The sequence below is a fragment of the Anastrepha obliqua genome, chromosome 5 (genome assembly GCF_027943255.1).
Source record: "Anastrepha obliqua isolate idAnaObli1 chromosome 5, idAnaObli1_1.0, whole genome shotgun sequence".
Classification (NCBI taxonomy): Eukaryota; Metazoa; Arthropoda; class Insecta; order Diptera; family Tephritidae; genus Anastrepha; species Anastrepha obliqua.
This window is the reverse complement of record NC_072896.1, coordinates 47,968,761-47,988,204: the sequence shown is the minus strand read 5'-3', so window position 1 is coordinate 47,988,204 and position 19,444 is coordinate 47,968,761. Positions and strand designations below refer to the sequence as shown.

The 19,444-nt window shown below is 35.7% G+C and overlaps 1 protein-coding gene across 1 annotated transcript; it reads left to right on the top strand.

Moving 5' to 3' along the window:
* Window positions 1–2,464: 2,464 nt before the first annotated feature.
* LOC129247493 (uncharacterized) lies at window positions 2,465–17,900 on the top strand. The gene is made up of 4 exons (XM_054886640.1): window positions 2,465–3,829; window positions 8,138–8,272; window positions 8,432–8,701; window positions 13,242–17,900. Exons 1-4 carry the CDS (start codon window positions 3,116–3,118, stop codon window positions 14,781–14,783), a joined length of 2,661 nt encoding a protein of 886 aa, XP_054742615.1. The 5' UTR covers window positions 2,465–3,115; the 3' UTR covers window positions 14,784–17,900.
* Window positions 17,901–19,444: the final 1,544 nt, after the last annotated feature.

The window sequence follows — 19,444 nt, the reverse complement described above, 5'->3', positions numbered from 1 at the left end:
AGTACTGCTTGGGTAGCAACGCATTTATTTTCTTCTGTAGCCCATAGTGGCATACTTTATTTATATTTATGTAAATGAAACATAAATTGTTACCCAAATATTTATCAGAGCAACTAGTACATGTGGAGGTCACAAAATACTCTATTATATAAGAAACTAAAATTATTTATTTAATTGCCAAACACCATTAAAAGCGAAAGAAAAGAGGTGGTATTTTTATAGTCAAAGAAAAATGCTATTTTTTAATATAAATGATCGGATGTTTGTTTCATTATAAAGAGGAAGGTATGCCGTCAATAGTGGAAAATAACGTCAGGCAAATGACCACCACGACCAGGCTTACAGGACAATATCCTTTTCATGAAATTTTCCATAACCGAATCGCAAAGTGGCTGCCCTATGTCTTCGATAGCCTCACAAATTCCATCTTCGAGGTCTTGAATCGACCCTGGGCTGTTGGCGTAGGTAGACCTTCTCTTTCACGTGACCCAAAGAAAAAAGTCACCAGATCTCGGTGGTCACCAGATCTCGGTGGTTATCTTCGAGAGATAACACGGTTGATCAATGGTTTCGTTGCTTGTGTGGTACGTAGCGCCGTCTTGTTGAAAATAAACGTTATCCAGATCAAGACCATCCAATTCCGACCATAAGAAATCGTTAATCATCTCTCCTGTTTAACACCTAACACCTGTTATTGGAAAACCCTTTAGAAGATTATTGATCGATTATATTAAAGAAAATATTGTATTAAATAAACGTAGCATTAAGCAAACCACACAAAAAATTACAAAATTTATGAAATTAAGGGGAACCGGGGGTCTAGAAAATTGTTTTTGTTTCTTCGATATTTCGAAAGTATAGCATCTTAAGAATATACTGTGAAATCTTCATGCGGAAATTCCCAATATTATAGCTTCTACAGCCCATTAATTAGGTAGAGAGCGGTCCGCGCGCTCCTGTCTTTTTAGAGTGTCATATTCAAAACCGCGCCATTTTGTCATTATTTTTTATTCCATAGCGGGACATAGCTACAGTCATACTGATTAATAATTTTTTTGGTTTTTGTGTTTCAGATAAATAGAAGAGCCAAAACGGATGACACCGTCCAGGTCCAATTTTTCGGGAGGGACAACTTCAGCTCCATTTTTTAAATTATTAAAATTAAAAATTTTTGTTTTTCATTTTGAAAATACCCTAAATTTTCGAGTTCCAGCCCATCGGCACCCCTTAATACAATTATGAATTGAAAATAGCAATAAAGCTAGATAAATAAATAAATAAAATAAAAATTAGACAAAAATATATAATTTACAGCATGTGAATTTTGAAATGAAGTTTAATCGTCTAGTTTGAAGTTTGGTTTTTAAAGAAATCCGAAAGAATAAATTAGCAAAATAAAATATCTCCTATAAATGTTTGGGGAGCACTGTTGGAGTATTATGTTCACAGCTGCCATTGGTATCCGAATTTGGCAGTATTGGCGGTGAGTTTTGTTGTCCGTAAGTGGTAGCACTGTTTTTACTTGTCGTGAATAAATTGACCATAGATAACTAGATGTGAAACTTATTCATTTTGAGAGAGAGCGCGCCCATGAGGACGTTTCAAAACTTGGCAGCACTCACACATTATGGGATTTTGAACAGCTGATAGGCGAAATGGCAGACTGCCAGAAGAAACGCGCCAAAAATAACAGAGGAAAACAGTTCGTTTTTGCTTAATGAAGAAATGACGTGTTGAAATGTTTATAATTATTTGTCTTAAAATTAATTCAATTGCAATGTAATAATTTGAATTTAAGTGAGTTTGTAGAATCCAAAGCTCATTATATCCTTTTCGACTTCTACTTTTAATTAGTCTTATGTACATACATGTACTTTTATTGAAATCTGTATGTTGGTTTATGTCTGTAAATTTGTATATACGTAAATATTCTATGAGTGAAAAGCGTAGGTAAGGGAATTTAATTTAAGTTTGAGATATTTTACAAAGATTAAAAGTAATCTGCTTTAACTTATTCTGTTCGTTGTTTGAGAGTTTTTTTTGTTACCCAATTTCTGTGTTATATTAAAAAATCGCAATAAGTCATGTTTTTAATTATAACTTATGTTTTTCGGGTTCATAACTTTATTATTATTAAATTATTTATGAATATCAGTTTTAAATAATTTCATTTACATATAAATTTTTAAATTTTTGGCTTATTTATGTACATATTTCATACGGATTGTGCTTATATTTAGTATATGTAGGTGTTTACGAGTGATATAAGGCTATTGGGCAACCGCACACTAAATACTAACCTCAATGGTGGTGTGGAAACTAAAAATTCCAGACCTTTGGTTCAAAAATACCCAATTCAAGTTTCTACCGGTGTGGCAATATTGGAAAATGTTATAAAAAATGCACATTTTTCAGCGCTCTCACGAGAAAAAGAGTTTCACATCTAGTCATCTATGAAATTGACTACACACATTGGGCTATTTTGTTCCAAAGTAGTTTCGTATAAAGGAATTATTTGAAAAAGATTTTTATAGTAAAATCATTTAACATGATTATCACCGCGGTTTACAGAGTTTAAATGTGTGGTTTAAATTTTACTGTGACATAGTAAGAAGAAATTACAGGCTGAGCCAAAGTAAGAAAAAGTGTAAAGGAATAGAAAGATAAACTATAAAGTAGAGTGACGGGAACGACGACTATCAACAGCGCAAGCAGACCAAAAAGAATAGAGTGTGAAATAACGAGCTGCAAGTAAGGCCCAGTACATTTGAACGAGTAACGAGTTGCCACCGTAGAATCAAGTGCCAATGTGTGGTGCGACCTTCTGGCCTCAGGCTATCTTAAGCCAAATATTGAATTTTAAAAATTGTGCATAAAATATAAAATATAGCAATATAACAATAACAGAAAGGATAATAAGAAATAGTTGCGCGATCAGGACGCTGTCGGAGGCAGCACCATAATTTCGCGCCTCTGTATTTAATGCAGATTTGCACTGTCGTGCAACTATACAAATATATATCAAAAAGACGAATTTTATAAGAAAAAGGAGAAAAGAGAACGTTGTAACAGATTTTCACTTCGTTGATGCGGGACAGTAAATGTATCAGCGGAAATGATTTGTAAAAAGGACGTTATCCAATGGTTTAAAGAACTCGAGAGCTATAAAAGGATTGACACTATGTGTACATTGCTCAACATGTGTCTGCCATTTGAGTTACGGTTCTTAGGGACATGTCTAGAAGAGTTGGGCCGGCGAGATTCACAGGAATTGCGCGGCATGGAGTTGAGGGTGAATAATCCTCAAGATTTGGCGACTGATATGGTTGCGTGTCAAAAAGGAGAACCAACTGATAAGAAAATACGAAGAAAAATGGCGCTCTATTTAGCATTAATCAGAGCTTGTAATCGTACCTGCGTGACGGAGATATTTCGAACATTGGATGGTTGGGGTGACCGAGACTTTCTATGTATGAATGACTCAGATACTTTGCAGGAGCTTCTATTAGTTTATACTATGGCTGCGAATCATCCGGTTTTTTCATTTGATCAACAATGCAAATGCACTCAAATATTCGAAAAGATTAAAGAGAATAAGTTGGTTATCGATTTCCAATCGCAGCAACCGCAACCGCAAAATCTTGACCAAACGCTAGTTCATACTCAACATCAGCAGGAGCAGCGTCAGCATTTGCCTCCGTCCCACCAGGAAATTCCACAACATGTTCTGCATGCAATGCATATCCCTGGACAACCACATCCACAGATATTAACGCCCGTCAACATTATGCCACACATACCGATGACATTTCCACAGGGTATTCATAAGGTATGGATATAATTTTTTAACCAATACATTTATTTTAATCCAGGTGGTAAAAATTAAATAGAATTTATAATATGGCATTGCGCTGCATTGAAATCATAAGACAGATCTAAAGTATGTTAGAAATGTAAAATATTGACTTTTAATTAAGTTCCCATTCATAGAAACACTCAGTGTAAAGTGCGCTTCATTGAAATCATAACACAGATATAAAGTATGTTAGAAATGTAAAGTATTGACTTTTAATAAAATTCTCATTAATAGAAATAGATTAAATTAAATATGAGGTTCTTCTTGAACATTATTACGAATTTATTTCGAAATTTCGCATTTTGCGTGCAAAAGTAAGTACAGGCCAAGTTCTCAGTTTCGGTCGTTTCTAAAAAGATGTAAATATGTGGTATGATGTTGTTGCAATGGAACAAGACGGTCTTTCTGTTTATTAATTGTGACTACTTGGATTGAATTGCTGGCTTCAATATCAATTGGAGACTACCTCGATTCCACAGGAATCAGATCATAACATACTCCTTTCAATACCAAGAAATATACAGTTTTACTCATCTCGACTCATATCCTGGTTTTGCTACCATTGGAGGGACTTGCACTACGATTTTCTTTCCTCATTACTATTGTAGTGTCATCAACAGTAATCTTTCGCTTAAAAATTACTTAATTTCGCTGCGTTTCTGCAGTGTTTCGAGATAGAAATCGGTGCATTGAATTTGTCTCTTGATCCATGTGGCACATATAAAGCTTTTAGTTTGTGAAAATACAATATTTTCTTTTGCGTAGTCGCATTCTCCCCTTGTTTTACAGTAAAGGCAAAATAATATGAAAATGTTGAAAATCCATAATAGTACGATTTCATTAGACCACTACAGTTGTTTTACATTACCGAAATGACTCGAATATATATTCGTCACTTCAGCACCATTCACCAAAACATCTTTGGAGATGTTTTATTAACAAATAATCTGTTATTTTTTCAATTTGAATTCACATAAAAAAATATATATATATTATATTTATTGGCTTTTGTTGATTTCATGTTATTGATTCTAGTACCTCGTCTATGTTCAATTCATGTTTATCATCTCTATCGTAGCTGATTCTACACACCTATTTTTCCAGCCAATGACCCTATTTAGTTCAGTTGTTGTTGTAACAGCATACAACATTCCCTTTAAATTTTTGGAGAAAGCTGCTGAAGGACTATTAACCTTAGCCGGATTTAATTCAGGGTCTGGCCGGTAATGTGGAACGAGTTTCGGGGAGAGCGTGCTTAGATCGGAGGATCCCATTTCCTATATTTCGTCACTGGAGCAAGTTTTAGGTCTGAGGTTGCTTTGCACACTTCTGATGCGGGATAGCTAGCATCCAATCCAGAATTCGAGGCATATAATTGAAATGTTTGCCGGAGAAGCCTTCATCTGAACTCTGGAGCCATCTCAAGACCTTATGTCAATTAGGGACTAGATAACACGGTTTGTGTGACGTCTAATCAGCAGCTTTTGGTCTTACACACAGTATGCTCTGTGTCAGATTAGTGTGTGTAGGAACATGTCAAATGTAGGGTTTTCCAAACAGAGGTGTTATTTTGATATTCAAAGATTCTATTTTTTAATATAAATGGTCGGAGGTTTATTTCATTATAAAGAGGAAGGTATACCGTGACCACCACGACCAGGGTTACAGGACAATATCCTTTTCATGAAATTTTCCATAATCGAATTGCAAGGTGGCTGCCCTATGTCGTTGATAGCCTCACGATTTCCGTCTTTGTGGTTTTGAATCGATCCGGGGCTGTTGGCGTAGACCTTCTTTTTCACGTGGCCCCAAAGAAAAAAGTCGCAAGGTGTTAAATCACAAGATCTCGGTGGTCAATTGTGATTACCTCTTCGAGAGATAACACGGTCCGGACACTTTTCCTGTAAAGGATCAATGGTTTCGTTGCTTGTATGGCACGTAGCGCCGTCTTGTTGAAAATAAACGTTGTTCAGATCAATACAATCCAATTCCGGCTATAAAAAATCGTTAGTAATCTCTCGATAGCGCAATCCATTCACCAATAACACCTGTTATTTGAAAACACTTTACAATTCATGACTTGGCTGGTGTCAACTGCGGATGTACTCTGGCTTGAACTCCATCATCTTGTTTTTATGTGCTCTTTGCTCATACTTGCATCAATGCGTACGAAGACTTTTGGCATTCGAGTCTATCAAACGATCGTATGGTATACATATTGTCTTAGCAGATGAACGACTCGACATTCTGTATGATCGAATAACGACACCCCCTCCAAAATAATTGCTATGTGCAGTAGTTCGTCTAACATTGCCATAGCTTGCGCTGCCGCCAAAATTGTGTTTTTATAGGAAAATAGGAAAAAGTCGAGTATTTATAAAATATGTAATATAATATATAATATTTATATAAGATACAGTTGCGAACACGAATACAGTTGCAGCACCAAAAAAATATGAAAAATTTCAAAAACATTTTAATCTATTATGTGATTAGAAAGTTTTTATTATTATTTTGTAATATTATTATATTCTTTAAGTGAACACATATTTAAATCAATTCTATAACACAATACAAACTTTTTATAACAAAAGGTAGAAATTCAGGGTTAACGTTAAAATAGCAGTTTTGATATAAGTACCGCATTCTGTCCGAGTTTATAAAAAATTAAAGGATACACAAAGGATACAGATACAATATTTTAACTAATATTTAGTTCAATTTCCCAAATTTTTATTACTGCAGAACAACGGCGGGGCTTTGAGTCCCTCAATTGCTCACATCGCTGCCTCGGAATCTTCAACCACGCAACTTTGACAATTTCCCAAAATTATTGATTGTTACTCGGTTTGGCATTGTGTACAACACTTTTTAAGTTCCTCCTACAGATTTTCTATAGAATTGAGTTAGGAGGACAGAGCTGGCCATACCATACCCTCAATTTTGTTTGCGCGAAACCAATTCCTGGCTTTCTGATCATTATCCTGTGTTTAGGATCATTATTCTGCTGGTAGACCCATTTATTGGCATGCTCTCTTTACAATACGGCAAATAACATTCTGCATTATTTCCACATAAATATTGGTGCCCATTATGTCATCAATTTTGTGTATGCGGCCTGCGCCATAATATTATAAACATCCCCAGCCCATTATTTTTGATCCCCCCATGTTTAATGGTGTTTAGAGTGTATTTTGGCTGATTTTCGATGCCAGGTGGACGTCTAACATACTGTCTTGAACCTGCGTCGCTATACACATCTATTTTAGATTCGTCAGTTTATAAAAGTCAGCTGTCCAGCTAGCATGTTTTCTTTCAGAATTCCAAACGTTTTGCCTTATGTGTTGGTGTCAAGAGTTGTTTTTTCGTGAGCTGCGGGCTGCTAATCCAGCTTCCCGTAGTCTTTTAAGCGCAGTCATGTCAAAAACATTAAGTTCACCTCTTTTTTAATTTGTATATCTGGCTTCATGGGATGAGCTTTGGAGCGCCTTACAATTCTGCGATCGTCATGCAGGCAAGTTTTTGGTTTTCTTCCTCTTTTTTTCATCTTTCCTCAAATTTGATTGGGTTTGAAATAATTTTTGTTAAACGTGCAAGAATATTTTGTATTTCTGTGTAAGATCTTCCATCTGCTCTCAATTTCAGAATCTGCTTTCATTTTCCTGTGATGCAGTGTTTCGCTAGATAAATAAATAATAAAAAAATAACTTTCGTCTAAACCTGTGCAAAGTTTTATTTATATTCTTTGTTATAACCTTAAAAAATGAAGGCACTGCTATTTCAATGTTGCACTTAAAAACGTAAGGATGCCAATAAAGAACCATTTTTTACTTAGTTGTCAGATTTATTCATCGGAAATCCCTTAGCCCTTTGTAGATGTTTAGTATTTACATTATTTTGTATGAGTTATAGAAAAAAAAAATGATTTCAAAATAATTTTTTAAAGGTACTGCTATTTTCACGTTCACAGCTGTATGTATAAAAGTTAAAATAAGTTGAAGAAAGTCTATAAGTTTTATAAAATTAATTTCTCAAGAAATGGTGTTAACAAAAGTTTGAAAATACAAATATATTACTGAATTATGGAAATATTTTTATAGCCCTTACCAGTACTGTATCGACGGCATAACTTTAATCTAACAGCTTTTAAGTTTTCGCTTACGCCCTTTTTGCGATTAGGGCTCGATATGTACATATGATAAATCATATATTAGTAGATCAGTGTAAAATATTTTTTCATTAATATTTTTTAAGCTAATAAATATTATGACAATATTTTAGATAATTCAGGCAGATGGAACAATGCAACATCCCGTTCCTGTTGATCCTCATATGATTTCCTTAAATGTCATTCCAACTGAGTCGAATCCTATTTTTCAACCAACATGGCAACGGATGTACCCTCAAACTGTTGAGGTAAATTTCGTATTTTGTATATATATTGTTAATGAAATTTTATTACATATATACATGGCGTGTCAAAAGCTTATTCGTTTTTTTATATTTTTAGTTTAGTATATTTCTACAACTATGAGTTTAAACTTTATATAACTAAATATTGTTTTAAAATTGTAGCATCCCCCTCAGTCAGCGTCGCCAATGCTTAGCCAACAATCTTCTCCTTCAAGTAGCCGAACAACAAGCCCCAGTAGAAATTCAAGTAACAACATGATGCAGCCTGGCATGCAGTTACCATCAAGAAATATCCCACAAAGGATGAGTGCATCGTTGAAGAATGTCAGACGTCCTTCGGCTGAAACTACACCGCCACCGATGGGCCAACAACAGCATCAGCAAATGATTCATGACATTAATATGACATCGAATGTAAAGAATATGGACGATGTAAGTGCTAAATATAAACACTCACCCTTTCCTTATGTACCTAAACATGTGCATACAAAAACTCTCATGCGGCTTTCGGAATTGTCCATTTATTAAGCTTACTTTGAAACCATGAAAGTTTGAATTGAAATATATTCAGTTTTCAAAGTTGTCAATAGAGGTTCCAGTGTTTTGAATACGGCTCAATTCTGATTCGAGAATAGCTTATCAATGCAGACTTAGTGGTTGGGGTATAACAGAAAGACTTGGTCCGGAACACTAATTTCAATACTCGCACGATCTTTTAAATAAACTTGAACGGCGAACTTTATAACAGAGAAGCTGGAGAAGAATTATCTAGAATGCCTCTTACTTTGTCATGTGGCCTCTATTAATATAGGCGAGTTCTCAATGTAGATGAATTAAGTAAAAATAGGGTTTCCCGCAAGTGATATCTGTTGCAAAGGGTTAAAAATTGATTAGGGCTTACGTCTTTACTTATGATTGGTGGGACTATTGTGTTTTTTTCTTCTTTAACGCAGACGAGTGGGTTTGTGCGTGACTGCTATTCGGTTCCCTTGGGTACAAAACCCACAGTAGGTATTATACTTCAAATCATAGAAAAAAAAGTTATTTCTAATAGCAATTGCCCCTCAGTAGGCTATGGTAGGTCGTTGAGTGTATTTTTGCCATGAAATAGCGTCTTATAAAACACCATCTGCCGTCCGGAGGCGGCATAAAATTGTAGGCCCTCCATTTCTGGGACAACAGACATCATCAAGACATATACCATAAACTGTAGGAAAAGCTCGATCAGTTTTGACAATTTTTTTTATTAAATTTAAATAATTTTTGGTAAATAAAGTTCTATCTCATGCAAAAACCATATATATCGAAGCTTTTTGCAAATTTCAAAAAATTCAACAAATATTTAACAAAATTTCAAACTTTTTAATCAGAATTTTTATATATTTTTCATTTATTATATAATAATTGGCGCTTACTCCCTTTTCGCTTGCTTGGCCGAGCTTCTCCTCGTATTTTTGGTGTGCGTCTTGATTTTGTTCCACAAGTGGAGGTACTTACAGAGGAGGAGCCGTTCCCACGACAGTCGGTTCTACGCTACCGGATCGACCCGGATTTATATCCGGCCAAGGACTGTCACTTCAGTAGCATTCCTCATATACCTATTTATGGGAAATGTTTATGCTGATACAACAACAACAACAACAGAGGAGGAGGAGGAGGAGGAGGAGGAGGAGGAGGAGGAGGAGGAGGAGCTTTTTCATTTCAGTAATATACTCGGAGGTTTACCATTGCCTGGCGAGGGGCGATCGCTATTAGAAAAACCTTTTTCGTTTTAGTGTTTCGTGCACGGAGATTCGATCCTGCACACTTTTGAATTGTAGTTATGTACAAATCTATGCGGCTACAGTTTTTACAAATTTTTGAGTAGCAACACTCAAACTCTTGTCATTTGTCAATTGTGAGTGTAAACAAAACATTTCAGTAAGAAATTAGTGAAAAAAAGGAATAATTGATGATGTTCTCAAACGAGAACAAAATTAATCGCATTTATTAAAGGTGGTGGCACTAGACCAAAAACAATGTTTGTACGTTTGATTGTCAAAACAAAGTTTTGTAAAAATAGAAAACAAAGAATGAATTCGCCTTGTTTCATTCTGTGCTGACAGCCACATGGACACTGCAAAAGAAAAAAACAAATCAGCTGATTTACCGATACCACCTTTAATAGATTCACCTTGGAAAAACCCTATCCTTTTAAAAAGATCATGTGCGATATTCTCGAAATCGTATGGTTTGCAAGATAGCTGCACAATGTTTTCTAAATACGAAAATATACTACCTTATGTAATAAAATTATTTTGAAATAGAAAAAGATATATTTAAATAAAACATGTTTTTACGCAGTAAAAACTTGATATTTTTATACAACTTCTTTGTGCAACTTCTTATGCACATCTCTCACCGACAGTTTTTGAGAATGTATGGCGCTGAAACGTCTATTCATCGTCATTCTCAACTTGTTGGCCTTTGTTCTTCGATTATGTGGAAAACTTTACGTAAGAATCTTGGCTAACGTGCCTATAAAATACAGCTCGGACAAGAATGTAAAAACAATAGCTTTTCGGTATTTCTGCCTAGCAAGCGGCATCGTCTATTGGAATAGAGCTGATCTGCAACACTGAAAAATTGCTAGCCACTCTTGATGGTGGTAGATATTTTGAAGCAAATTTTTCAACAGAAAAAATGGCATAGTAAAAATGAAGAAATGTTTTTTGCCAAAGCTGAACTGAAACCGAACTGAACTTTTGCTGAAACATGGCCGGAGCCGAAGTGCAATCGTTCTTTAAAATTAACAAATGCTAAACTAGCAAACGCAAAAACATTAAACCTGCAAATTACACTCTACATAAAATTACAGACAACTCTGGTAGCTTCTTAATTTAACTTAAATTTTACATTCAGAAAATATTATGTTTTAGGAAGAGCAGATATTGTCAATTATATGCTTTGTAGGTATTCCTTTTAGTTTTCTTTGGTTAATTAATTTTTTTGGGAAGCCTAATTAAATTAAATTATATTATATATAAAAGCATGAAAGCTAAACGTTTATTCGGAGAACTCTGTAGTAACTCTGCTAAATACTGAGGAGTAAACGAGAATATAAAAAATATTAAGACTGAATTACCTTTTTAGTTAGTAGGCCAAAGAGATTTTGCGGGGATTGTAGTTTCAACGTCGCACACTGGGGATTTAGCGGAAAAAAGTCAAATTTGCAACATACCACCGCAATGTTTAATGATATTTCTAAATTCCAGAATAGAACCAACAATAAAATCAAAAAGAATTACTAAACTCCGACTTACAGTTTTTTTTATAGATATGTCAAAAGTATATTTTTTTATAGTATTGAACTGACTAAGAAAAAACTTCAAAGCCCAAGGTGTTTTTTTTCCTTTTGCTTGAGCCGACTTCCAATTTTTTATTTTTCATTTAGGGTACGATATTTTTATATATTTTAGCCGGCAGAACAAAGGCTGTGAAGCATTTGATTATCTATTTATAATTAATTTTACGAAAAAAAAAATCATATTCCTTCATATTCTTGGATCTGGAAGTTGAGCTACATTTACCTACGGTCAGAAACTAGTATCAACGTCTTGCTTAATAGCGTCTCTTTCAGTTTTAATCAATTGCAGGTGCCACCAGGCGCCACTGATTATTTTTTGGCAATGATAATAACTAAACGCTTTCTAGTGTGTGCATAATGATAACGAAACACTTTTAATTTTGTTTTGACATTTTGAGGGTAATTCAGAATTATGAACTTACATGTATCCTGTGCCTAAATATTTGCTGGCTTATATTAACCCTTAACTGGTATCGTAAATTTGACTAACGAAACTAGTATCGTGGGGGCCGCGCGGCCCCCTATTAAAACTAGATTCTAGGACCCAAATGTCTACAATTTTTTTCAAGAATTATTTTGATAGGACAAATAACAAGCTTGTTTTATGAAATTAATAAGTTTTTATTCATATACTCCTTTTAACTTATTTACTACAAGAGATCACAAAATTTGGACAATTTTTTGGTATTTTTTTCTTACCACTATAAAAATAAAAAAAAACTATTATTTCGAAAGTCTTTAGCTAACATATGTATGTTTTCTTATTTCTTATAAAATCAACTTTGAAAAAATAAACTAAAACATAAGTATTTCAACGTATAGTGGGCGTATAGTGGGGTCCGCACGGCCCCCGCAACGTACGTAGCTCCGCTCTGGTAAAAGCTTCAGCGCCGAACGTCCGACACCCGCCGCGTGTCGCGACGTAATGAGATTACTCAAAATGGCAGCCGCGTACTATGCGTAGTTTTTAAGAAATTCAAAAAAATAAAACGCGTGGGGTCTGCGCGGCCCCCACGATACCAGTTAAGGGTTAATAAAAAAAAAAAAAATAAAATAAAATTTATTTTTTAAAAAATAGTTTTTAAACATGTTCTTTTCATACACAAATATATACAACTTCGTTAGTAGTAAAAATGTAAATATTTTTTGGGATGTATACTTTTTTCCGCATCTCTGTACAAAAATCCCCAGTGTGCGTCGCAATAACATCTAACATGTATGTACGTTACATATATACTATATAGTCTAGCACACACTCAGGTACTTGAAGGCAAAGTTTTTCATTATCTTTTGTGTTTTTATTTAGATCATTTCAGGTTCGAACTAGCTTAGGTTAGAGTTAACGGTGTTTTATTTTTGCTATTGAATATGTAAATTTTCGTGCGTGTGATCTTATCCACGTGCCGAAAGTCGAACATAAATGCGGATAACAAACGGCCTGCCGCACTACGTTTTGCCTGTTACAAAAACACACACAGTTATATCACCTTATACTATGTGTTAACTATATTGCTCAGTTTTTTTAAGATGAAATCCCATAAAGTTATACCCATTGCTTCCACCTAATCATTTGTAATATCATAATTGTTTAAAAACTGAAGAGTAAAAAGTTTGTTTTTATTTCAGAGCATTATAAGTAACGACGGCACGGGAAATCCTCTGCAGACGCTAATTCGTAATGGCTATCCACGTAGGCATAAGGCGGGAAGTTATACACCTTTGATTCATCAGCAGCAGCAACAACTATCAGTTAATCCACACTTTCAGCCGGTTACAAATTTTTCCGCTCTGGCTTATTCAATGCAAAATATGTCAATGTCGGATGGATCTGGTAGCGGGTTGGATACCACATTGGTTCCGGGATCAATGAATTCGAATAAAAGTGCTGGCAGTGATACTGGTAGTTCTAATGGTTCATGTGGTGATGTTTCACCACCAGAAACGCCAACGCTTTCTAGTGCATCAAATGTGCCGGGCCTCCGATTAGGTGGTGAAAGTCAGCTTCAGAAGCATCAGCAGCATGGTTATAACAAACAGACGGGGAATACAAGGCTTAATGGCCGATCGGACAAATTAATTTCGGCGAATGTTGTCATAAATACGGTTAGCACGGCTACTAGTGGAATGTATACATCACCTATGCTGAATACGCATCCAGCGCTGACGCCACAGTCACAGCCGATGTATGGTACTGAAATAATTTTGGCACCCGGCGGTAATGCTGGTGCCGGTATTGGACTAATGCAAACTTCATTGGCCAATAATAATAACAGTGGTGTTGGAAATAGTATTGCAGTTGTGAATACGACTTCAAATATGGGTTCCAGCAACAATAACATAGCAACTAATCCTGTATTAATGAGTTCGCCTTCGGCGGGTATAGCTGGTGGTGGAGGTGGCATCATTACTAATATAACACCGAACCCCGTTATCCTGCCGTCACCGCATCAACAATACAACACTACCTACCCATATCATGCAGCGCCTACTGCACAACATCAACGATTGATGAGCCATACCGGCGGTCCTGCGCCACCTCCTCTTCGTCTAATGCCGAATGAGCATATATATTCATATTATCCCATCCCAGGTGGCGCACCACCGGGGGCGCCACCAGTAACATTGCGCCCCACTAACCCCGTGCCGCCCAATACAAATGTTACGTCGTGTGTTACGGGAGTACTGCAAGTGCAACAGCAACAGCCGGCTACGCAGGCGTTGCAGACTAATGCAGCTGTTGTGCCAGGTCCAACGATACTGACTGGAACGCCGTACAGTACGCAGGCAGCACCGATTGCTAATAATAAACACTTATCTTGTTATAATTGTGGTTCGCAAAGTCATAGCGGGCCTGATTGTCAAGAAGCGTCCATGGAGGATGTAACCCGCAGCGCAATTTACAAATTGGACTATTCCGGCTCATCGAGTGCATCACCAACTGTTTCAACCGGTGCAAACAGTGTTGCCGTAGGAAGTGTTGGTGGTGGTGGTGGCGGTGGTGTTGTTATAACGGACTCACTGCAAATTCAACATCACCCGCAACAACAACAGCACCATCAAAAGCAACACGCAGTGGAAGTAAGTGGTTCCAGTTTAGTCGGATCACAGTCCAGTGCGACTACATTACATTCGTCCACACCCGCCGTCAGTGCAGTCAATACAAAGTGAAGATAGCAGCAATTTTTGAGTGCGGTGTTTAAAAACTGAAAACGTATACTCGGTATAAATGTCTGTATGTGTTACGCAAGCTTAACTATTCTCACTCGAAATCGGTTAGTAAAGTGATATGACGGCGGGCTGGAAGACAAACTGAAATTATATAGTGTAATGGTAGTTAAGACTTGCCAGCTCTTTGCTGAGCTTGCAGTATAGAGATTTATACAGTTATGATTGGCGGAAATCAAATTTCACGCTTTTTTTAGCGAATAAGGTTTAAAATTAGTGAAACTTTTTAATAACAAATGATTAATATATACATATTTGAATGTTAAATAAGACTTAATTAATTATCAAGTAACTAAAAACATCCGAAACCGAGATATACAACTCAAAATGTTTGCTATTTAAATGTGGTAACTTTCTAGCAAGATAAATATACGGATATAGAAATGCGAACAAAATGTAGTAAAATACTCAGCTAAATGTCCATGTAAAAGTAATCTAGCCTGCAATATACCATAGGAACTGCATCCCCCTACAAAACGGTAACACATTAACATTTTGACCAGTTTTGACTATTTTTTGCTTGTTTTGAATATAATCGCCATAAATGGATTTTTACAAAAGTGTAGCTGACAAACAAAAATCATATTAATCCAATTATCAAATTTTATACACAAATTAGAAAAATTCGCCGTCGCCAACATGCAAAGGTTCAAACATTTTAGACAAAATCTTTCTCTCAAACACTCCAAGGGACACCATTGTCTCAAGTTTCTGCGCCATACAAGGGATTTATCAACCATTAGTTCTGTTCGTCGAGAGAGGACTTTAAATTGTCTACTTAGTCCAGAGAAGCACTTGTTGGCAAGAGAGAGATTCTTCGTTAGATTTCAGGCCTGATATTTTTAACGGCGTTAATGCTGGTTCATAAATAAACGAAGGCGCCCGTCGTAGCCGAATGGGTTGGTACGTGACTTTCATTCGGGAGTGCGCATGTTTGACTCTCCGTGTATTAACATCAAATAATATAAAACGCTCTTTCCAATAGCGGTTGCCCCTCAACAGGCAATGTCAAGCCTCCGAGTGTATTTCTGCCATGAAAAAGCTCCTGATAACAGTTTGCCGTTTGGAGTCGCCCTAAAACTGTACGTCCCTCCATTTGTGAAACAACATCAAAATGCACACCACAAATAGGAGGAGGAGCTCGAAGAAATACCCAACAGCAGTGTACGCGCCAATTATTTACTTTAATTTTAATTAAGCGAAGTCTTTTACTACTTCAAAACTATAAGTGCCAACAGTGAAGTGGGTGCCGAGTGCGTCGAAGGCTTGTTTGATGACAGGAGCTACTTTGTTTTGCCCTCGCTCAGTACCAGATCCATTCCCTTTGCTTCTTTATCCATCTTAGAAAACGCAGACTTAACAGTACGGTTTTAAAGGCCAATGACGTCAATATAATATAATATTTTCCAGCAACTGGTTAAAGAAGTCACACGACAGAGAGTCACTTTGTCTGAAACCTCGTTTGGTAGCAAATGGACCGGAGAGGTCTTTCCTCATTCCGAAGGAGTTGCTGGTATTACTCAACGTTATTTGCACCGCCGTATTTATTTTGCGGGGATACCAGCTTAAGACATCGCCGCTTATAGCCTATACGGCTTTTCGTGCTGTCAAATGTGGCTTTAAAATAGACGAAAAAATTGTGTGCGTTAATTTTCCTTTCATGGGTCCTTACAAAGATTTTACGTATTGTCGATATCTGGTTAGAAAATAATGAACATAAAAGGAAAAAATAGTAGTCAAATCTGCGGAAAATATTTATGTGCTATTGTTTGCCGCGGTCTGTGTACTTCCCGCATTGCATTGCTTTTAGTATATTTGGTTACTAATTAATATTTATTCCTAGAATATTTGCAGGGCAGTAAGTTCAGAAACAAATGTATAATTTTGAAAATAAAATAGAGCTGGTTCTATATTTATTTATTTTGCGCCAGTAAGCATCCGAATTATGCGGTAGTAAACTTGAGTTTATATAGCTTGCCATATTCAAAATTCATTTGTAATTTTCATTTGCTTAATTCGTAAAATGCTTGCGGTTAGCGCAGCATGTGACAAAACTTATTAGTCAAATGTTCGTAAAATGACTGCATTCAAATACTTCGTTCGCATTACTATAACTGTATAAAATGAAGAGTACACATACTATGGCGCTATGTCGCAATTAGTATATGCACTCTGTGCCATGCATCGGGCAACTTTCGGCGATGAAAATGACATCTCGATCGGATGGGATTCGGATGAATTTGGAGATGAATCAAATTAGGAATTAATAATTTGTGTTTACAGTAGTCACATTCTTCTATGTAGTATATATAAATATATATTTAAGTAAAAAATAATTATTGTTAACTGAAGGATATGAAAAAGAAATAAAAATAGGATATAAAAAGTAGATGCAGGAGAGTAATGAGAACCCTTTATATTAAATATGCATATATGAGTATATATATAATCAAATACATTATTAATTATAGATATTTCTAAATATGTACACATTGCTGGATAGAGATAGAGATATCTATATACATACTTACATACATATATGAATAATCGTAGAAAATGGTAAAATGGAAATACTGGAGCCGAAATTGAGCAAATACGACAGCAAACGATTCTTAGTGCGTATGTATGTGCGTTCTAAAGTAGCAAGATCAAAATTGTGATCAAGTTGTTATAATTATTGGCACTATGACGCTGTAGTATTTCTATAGGAAAGTCAAGTCAATAGTCAAGCACGACACCGATCAGATTCACAAGGATCAACTGCATTTGCATCTACATAAAAGTATATATACTCATACTTACATTCGCACAGATTTAGCAGTCGGGTAAATTATTACTATATACAAATATGTTTAATCTGTAAATGTAAATCACTCTGCTGCTTCAACTTGAACAAAGCTAATTATTCTTGATTATTTCTTTTAACAAATGTTATTAATATCCTACTTTCGAAATTTTAAGCCGTCTACTTTATATTCGTAAATTACTTGGTTAATTAATTTAATTATTAAATTGTATGTACATATATAAGATTAAATATAATGGACATTGAACTAAACATGTATTATGTTTTATTGAAATAAATTGTTTCTTAAACCCCTGTAAAACGGAAAAAAGAAAAATTGTTTATAAGTACATTCATAACACATGGGCTAAAAAGTCCCGGACCTAACAAGGAAACCACGTTTTTTTTTGTTCAAATTTAACTTTATTCATCAACGTAATTTCCATCAAGAACAACGCAATCATTCCAGCGCCGCTCTAACATTTAAATACCACTTTTGTGGAACGATTTATCTTTTGCCTCAAAATAGGCCTCAATATCGCTGAAATTCATGAACCTCTTCATTCGAACGCAATTTCTTACCGGTGAGCATTTTTTTTAGGTCTGCGAACAGCAATTTGGCCAAATCTGGCGAATACGGTGGATGTGGAAGGAATTCGAAGCTCAATTCATGTAGTTGTGCGTTGTCTTGATAAAACAAATTTTCTTTCTTTGCCATATACGGACGTTTCTTTGCAATTTCGGCCTTTAAAAGTTCCATTAACGCTATATAATATTTACTGTTGCTAATATTTCCCTTCTTAAGATAGTCGATGAATATTACACCACGCACATCCCAAAATACCGAGGGCATAACCTTTTTCCAGCCGATTGTGCTTTCGGACGATTTGGACGAATTTCACCAGTTTCTGTCCACTCAGATGACGATCGTTTTGATTCCGGAGTGAAGTGATGGATCCATATTTATTCTATTGTCACAATCGACGCAAAATTTTCGGTTTATTACGCTTATACATGGCCAAACACTGCTTAGAATCATCAGCATGTCTTGTTTTTGGTCAACAGTGAGCAAACGAGGCACCCACTTTGAACTGAGCTTTCCATAGTCAAATGCTCGTGCAATATAAAAGCAATACGTTCTTTGATATCTTTACGATGTCAGCTAACTCCCGCAACTTCACTGCACGATCATTCAAAACGATTTTGTGGATTTTTTTTTTATTTTTTCTGGTGTTACCGTTTCATTTGGACGTCCATTGCGTTGTGCATCATCGGTGTCTCTACGACCCCGTTTGAAGTGAGCAAACCATCGTTTTATTGTTGTTTCTGATGGAGTGGAAACTCCATAACACTTTTCAAGCCATTGCTTCACTTGAACTAAATTTTTCCCATCAAGAAGAAGCGTAAATTTAAAACACGAACTTCTCTTTGTTCCGTCGTTTTGAAAATGACATAAGTAGCGTCACGAACTAATAAATAAATTATTATGAAATTTTAACAGCTGTCTTTTTTAAGGTTAGTAAATAAATTATGAAATTTTAGCAGCTGTCTTTTTAAAGGTTAGTACTAACTGAAAAAGAGGTGAATGCAATAAAACTAGTGCAATCTATGTGTTAGGCTTGGGACTCTTCTGCCCTTGTATTACACTGAATATCGCTATATCTGGACACGATCGGTAAAATCACATTCCTCAGAAACTCTCTTAAAAGTGTGTACAGACATACATACTATTAGTTTGGGGGAAAAGAAATTCATTATTTTTGCGTAAAATTTTTGCGCAAATGGTTGAAACTGTTTTATGGTCGATCTTTAGGTCCTG